Genomic DNA, 6,233 nt, shown 5'->3' on the forward strand with positions numbered 1-6,233 from the left:
TGTTTCTACAGTGTAACAGAAATCACATAAATCATATACCAACTGTATATTTACTGATGTGTTTCTACAGTGTAACAGAAATCACATAAATCATATACCAACTGTATATTTACTGATGTGTTTCTACTGTGTAACAGAAATCACAGAAATCATATACCAACTGTATATTTACTGATGTGTTTCTTCAGTGTAACAGAAATCACAGAAATCATATACCAACTGTATATTTACTGATGTGTTTCTACAGTGTAACAGAAATCACATAAATCATATAACAAATGTATATTTACTGATGTGTTTCTACAGTGTAACAGAAATCATATACCAACTGTATATTTACTGATGTGTTTCTACAGTGTAACAGAAATCACATAAATCATATACCAACTGTATATTTACTGATGTGTTTCTACATGATTTATGTGATTTCTGTTACACTATACCAACTGTGTATTTACTGATGTGTTTCTACAGTGTAACAGAAATCACATAAATCATATACCAACTGTATATTTACTGATTTGTATCTACAGTGTAGCAGAAATCACATAAATCATATACAAACTGTATATTTACTGATGTGTTTCTACAGTGTAACAGAAATCACATAAATCATATAACAAATGTATATTTACTGATGTGTTTCTACAGTGTAACAGAAATCACATAAATCATATACCAACTGCGTATTTACTGATGTGTTTCTACAGTGTAACAGAAATCACGTAAATCATATACCAACTGTGTATTTACCGATGTGTTTCTACAGTGTAGCAGAAATCACAAAAATTACAAATGGGAAATTTCCAAGTTTATAAAAACTATCAGATTTGTTAGTCAACTTCACATTTTGGACATGTTCAATTCGGCATTTAAATTTGTTTTCACAATTTGCCACCAGATAACGCCCCTAACATTTTAGTTGTTAGATTGAAAAACTTGTAATCCTTGATTTATTCGTTGAACCTACGTTTGGATTATTGAAGCGTGATGAAATGATAACTCAAAATATTTTTAACTAAAATTACAAATAACAGAAACCGTCAGATAAGTTAACTCTTTCATATCAGGTTAGACTTGAAAGAAGATAGAAATTTAGGCTAAAACAAATACGCCGTTATAGTGACCTAATTTTTGAAGGACTTTAGTGCATACACTTTAATATTAGATTGAATTTTGTTTGCTAAGCCTAATTGTGACATTGAGAAGCATTAGCAAAAAATAATAATTTAATGACGTATTTTTGAAGCGCTTTTATCTCTGATATCCACCTTTCCAAACTAAAAACGATGCGAAGGTAGTTAACAAATTTAATATGAAGTTTGAAGTTCCATTTTCTCACCAAACTTAGTAAAACCAGGAAAATTTTTAATTTGATAAAATATTTAAGTTCGTGAAATGTAACCATAATGATTGCTAAATTAATTCTACTTTTAAAAAGCAGAACACAGTTAATTTTGTATATTAAAAACGTATTTATCATCAGTAATACATATATGGTAAAGTACAATTATAACCTTATTAACTCTTTCACGAGTGCACAAACATTGTATTTATAAAACAGTAACGTATGTGAGTGTTTGTAGAAGAAAGAACCTGACCTTCTTAGGCCTTTAAGACCCAAATTCCGATAACGAATAATAATAATAAGAAGGGAGAAAGTATCAAACAACTAATGTAATAAAGTATATATTTCATTATACGTTCGTTATGTTACTACTTAACATTTGTAAAATTTGAATAACAGATTATAATAGAGGATTCTTGAATGTGAACTTTGATCCCCCCCCCCCAAAAAAAAATTATGCTTTTGTGTTTGAATTCAATCTAAACTTAATCAGGTCCAAAATTAAAATTACCAGCAAATATGGAATCATGACCCTGATTTAATTTTTCATTTAATTGTTACGTGGAATAATTCATTTTTCTACGTTCAATAATTTTTTCACTTATTTATAATATTAACGAAGCATAGCTCTGATAACGTACTATATACAGGGAATAGGGGCTGGGGATCTGGAGGCACGTGCCCCCAATAAGTTCTACACAACAGGAAGTGTAAAGCATATAATTAAAAATTATTATTGCTGTGTTGGTATTTTAAACCCAAAGATATATTATAGATGGCAGCATTACATTTGGTTGGATTAAACACATAATAATATGTATTAAATTTCATCCTAACGAAACAATATATTGTTACGTCTCTGTATGTTTGTTTGTTAATTTTTCTAAGATACAAGTCCTTTCTTCACAAAACGTGTTTATTCTTCCTCAATACAACTTCGTAATGTACTTAATTTTCACAGTTACACACACTATAGTTCAGAACAATTCACTCACTTTCTATTGCGCTTAGATTTAATTGTCCGTCCCGCAAACTATAGTTCCGATCTCTGTGTCTGCTATCCTCAGTTCCCGCCGACCGTAATCGCTGTCTTTCTTTCTCTCTGCCTGCTACGTCTCTGCCTCCTGTCTGTCTCTCTCACTGTCTAGCGTACTTATATACGATAATACTGCCTGTTTGAGAAACTTCTAAGACTCTCAACACGTGCTACCAGCGTCACTTGACTCCCGCTGTCGTAACACACTAGCGAATCTTCTAGAATACTCGTCACGTGACCCCCGCTGTCGTAACAATATTAATAATTTGAGTTCATTTATAAAACCCAACTATTATTAATTGTGTTATAGGTCATGAATAATGTATTTTATTAGTTTTAATTAAGTACAAAGCTACACAATAGACTATCTGTGGTCTGCCCACTACGGGTATCGAAACCCGGATTCAGCAGACATACCACTGTACCACTTGGAGTCATTTTTTTGTGTGCAAAAATTGTATTTTGAAAAATTGAAGAAACCTACTCGGAGGTTATCTTTAAAATGTATTCTAAGTACTTAAACCTATTTATGTATTATAATATGTAAAGTATAACCTATGTCTAAGAAAAATAAACACACACTTGATATCAATGGTAATAAAATATAGAAAAACTTTAATTTGACACAACATTTCGGGTCCAAAACCCTTTTTCAGGTTAAAGTCGCATAAACAGAATACATTCAAATATCACTAAAAAAAAGGTAACAATAGGAGAACGTTTGAGATACAGTATAACTTATGTTTGTTATCTTCTTGGTATCTAATTATGGTATTATGAACATAATTATCGATATTTTTACAACATAACTGGAAAATGTTATTATCTTATGAATTTGGCCCTGATATATATATATATATGTTTCATTATGTCTTGAATTTCGTACATAGCTACTCGAGGGTTATCTGCGCTAGGCGTTTCTTAATTTAGCTATATTATACTGGAGGGAAGACAGCTAGTCAACATCACCCATCGCCAATTCTTGGGTTACTCTTTTACTAACGAATAGTAGGATTGGTCGTCACATTATAACGTCCCCCACTGCCGAAGAAGCGAGTATGTTCAACAACGGGGAATCCGAACCCACGAACTGCAGATTGCTAGGCCTTTTTTTTTTTTTGGAATTAGTTTTTGTGTGGACTTATTCGTGTAAACTTTTATAATCAACATTACAGTACTATGAAACTGTTTGTTTGTTTGTTTTGAAGTTATGCACAAAGCTACACAATGGGCTATCTGTGCTCTGCCCACCACGGGTATTGAAACCCGGTTTCTAGCGGGACACTGTGAAACTGAAAATATAACAAATAGAATAATACGTTGTCCTTGATTCTTTATTTAGTTAACACGTGAAGTTAAACACAAGTAATTTCTCCGAAAAGGCCGCCAGGAGGCGTCATCTGTTTTAGCCACTCACACCAGTATACACCACCCAGTCAGTAGACACTTAAATGACGGCACACGAGGGACGCTTAATGATGCAATTCCTACTGTCGTGACGTCAGTAAAACGTGCACGTGCCATGAATTACGAGATGAAGTAAGCTCTCTGTAGGATACAACACAGCATGACAAATGATCTTCAAAAGGAAGAACTAAAAATAAGTGTGGATTTAAAGTGAGCATTGTTACAAAAGTGTAGTGTCGGTTTATAGAAATCAATTAACAATTATATCTGACAAAATTACCTTTTCTCGGTAAATCCACGGTATATTATAATATAAAAAAAAACACGTCTGAAATTTTTTTTTGGCACTCTTTCAGTAGTTTTAAATTGTATGATATTTAATTTATCTCATTTCTGTCCTCTTTCCAAGTCAGGTGGCCCTCCAGTGGTTCACTCTAAATACCGGGTTTCAACACTTGTGGTGGTCAAAGCGCAGACAAACGAACAAAATAAGATTAACTAGTGCATGACTTTGAGAAACACTGGTTTCAAGCATTTATGTCTACTACAAATGAGGTCTTAGAATCAACGACAGGGGTCGTTAGTGTAACTAAACTGTGGCTCAATAATTTCTCCTTTCTAAACATAAAATTACTTCAGAAAAAAAAAAAGTAATTTTAAAAGTCTTGGATGTGATGAAATGATTCACTATTCCCACTCTTTACTGAACTACGATTTATAAAATGACTTTAATGTTGCCCAGCAATGAACTATAAAATGCTTAATGTTGCACAGCAATGAAGCAATTAAAGGTAAGACAGGTAAAATAACGTTCGCAACCACAGAGACGAAATACAGCACTAGACTTACAACCTGAGAGTCGCGGGTTCGAATCTCCATCCCACCAAACATGCTCGCTCGCCCTTTCAGCCGTGGGGGCGTTATAATGTTCCGATCAATCCCATTATTCGTTGGTAAAAAAGTAGCCCAAGAGTTGGCGGTGGGTGGTGATGACTAGCTACCTTCCCTCTAGTCTTACACTGCTAAATTAGGGGGCGGCTAGCGCAGATAGCCCTCGTGTAGCTTTGCTCTAAATTCAAAACAAACAAACATTAAGGGTAAGCAAAATGTTAGGATGGGAGGAGGGTTTTTGAGAGATGATACCGAAATTCAAACCATCTGCGTAACCCACGATTAACGCTTCTTATTATCATAACCCCAAACAATAATCTCTCCCTTTTATGGAATATAATTTATCTTTCAGACTAATAAAAAAAACCAAAAAACTCCAGGAATACTCCCCTTCTTCAGAACATATACACTTACGACAGTATAAACGTTTTAGGGTTGTTTATCAATTTACTTGTTAAGCTTAAGGATTTGTTTTAGATTAACTTTTTATATTTGATCTATCACTAGTTTTTAAAAATTAATTACAGCTTGTTTCGACAAACAAGAAAACTTGGTCATGGTTTTAATAAACTTATATTTACACCCATTGAAGTAACTATTTTGTATTATTTAGTGAAAGTACGTTTTGTTGATATATGATTATGAATTGTAGTTGATAAAACCATCTCTGGGTAAGAAGAGAAGAATAGAAAAGTATGTAACGTGTAAGTTATTTGTGACGTTTTATAAGTAACTTTAAATATGCAGTTGAGAACGAATAATATTTAAATACCTTTTTTATATATATATATATAATATACGTCAGGCAACAAATGAAACAGTTACCGGATGTGTTGCCCAAGACAGAATGTTGAACTTAGCTTATACCATTGGATCATTTTGTATCGGTTCCTCTGCTGTTATCTCGGGCTTTCTTTTGGAAACATGGGGTCTGAGGAATACAAGGCTGGTTGCTAAGTAAGTACAAATCTCACATAAGTTAACGTTACAGAATTAAATGTCTAACTTGTAGTAATATAACGATCGTTAATATCAAACATTTCCATCCTCTCACGAAGAGCATATGCTGATAAAACAACGTTGTATTACTGTATTTTCGAAAATACCCTAACAAAGACTCGTTGTTCATTAATTAACATGTAAACGGTATAAAAAAATATTTCCTTTTTATTGTGATCGTGTAAAACATGACTAATCATTATCTTTGTTGGGTTGGCGTGTACGGCGTACGGCAGGAATAATTGGCTACTCCTCAACAGCATATCAACTGTGTTGTGTTACAAATATATTCACGTCACGATTAGCAAATAAACTTTATTACAGCGCATTAGCGTCATCTGAATTAAATTGAACTTAACCAGAAATTATTACTGGAAAATCCTTGAAAAGATTAGTAGAGGGAGAAGATACTCTGCCTTATTAGAAGAGCCTTGAGGAGATTAGTGGGGGGAAGAGTACCTGTGCCAAAGCCTTGAAGCGTGTAATAGGAGTGGAAGTAAGAATATAAAATCATCTTGTTGACATTTTGTACCTCATGTTTCAATTAAAATA

The 6,233-nt window shown here is 33.3% G+C and overlaps 1 protein-coding gene across 1 annotated transcript in view; it reads left to right on the forward strand.

The window, feature by feature from the left end:
• LOC111083203 (large neutral amino acids transporter small subunit 4-like) overlaps nt 1–5,639 on the forward strand; it is a gene marked incomplete at its 3' end in the record, with an annotated part of 26,375 nt that extends 20,736 nt beyond the window's left edge. Inside the window, exon 2 of the mRNA XM_022379530.1 lies at nt 5,488–5,639. Within this exon, the coding sequence (XP_022235238.1) occupies nt 5,488–5,639 (152 nt within the window). The remainder of the gene's footprint in view (nt 1–5,487) is intronic.
• Between the last annotated feature and the right edge of the window lie 594 nt (nt 5,640–6,233).

Source organism: Limulus polyphemus, unplaced genomic scaffold (assembly GCF_000517525.1).
Source record: "Limulus polyphemus unplaced genomic scaffold, Limulus_polyphemus-2.1.2 Scaffold8551, whole genome shotgun sequence".
Taxonomy (NCBI): domain Eukaryota; kingdom Metazoa; phylum Arthropoda; class Merostomata; order Xiphosura; family Limulidae; genus Limulus; species Limulus polyphemus.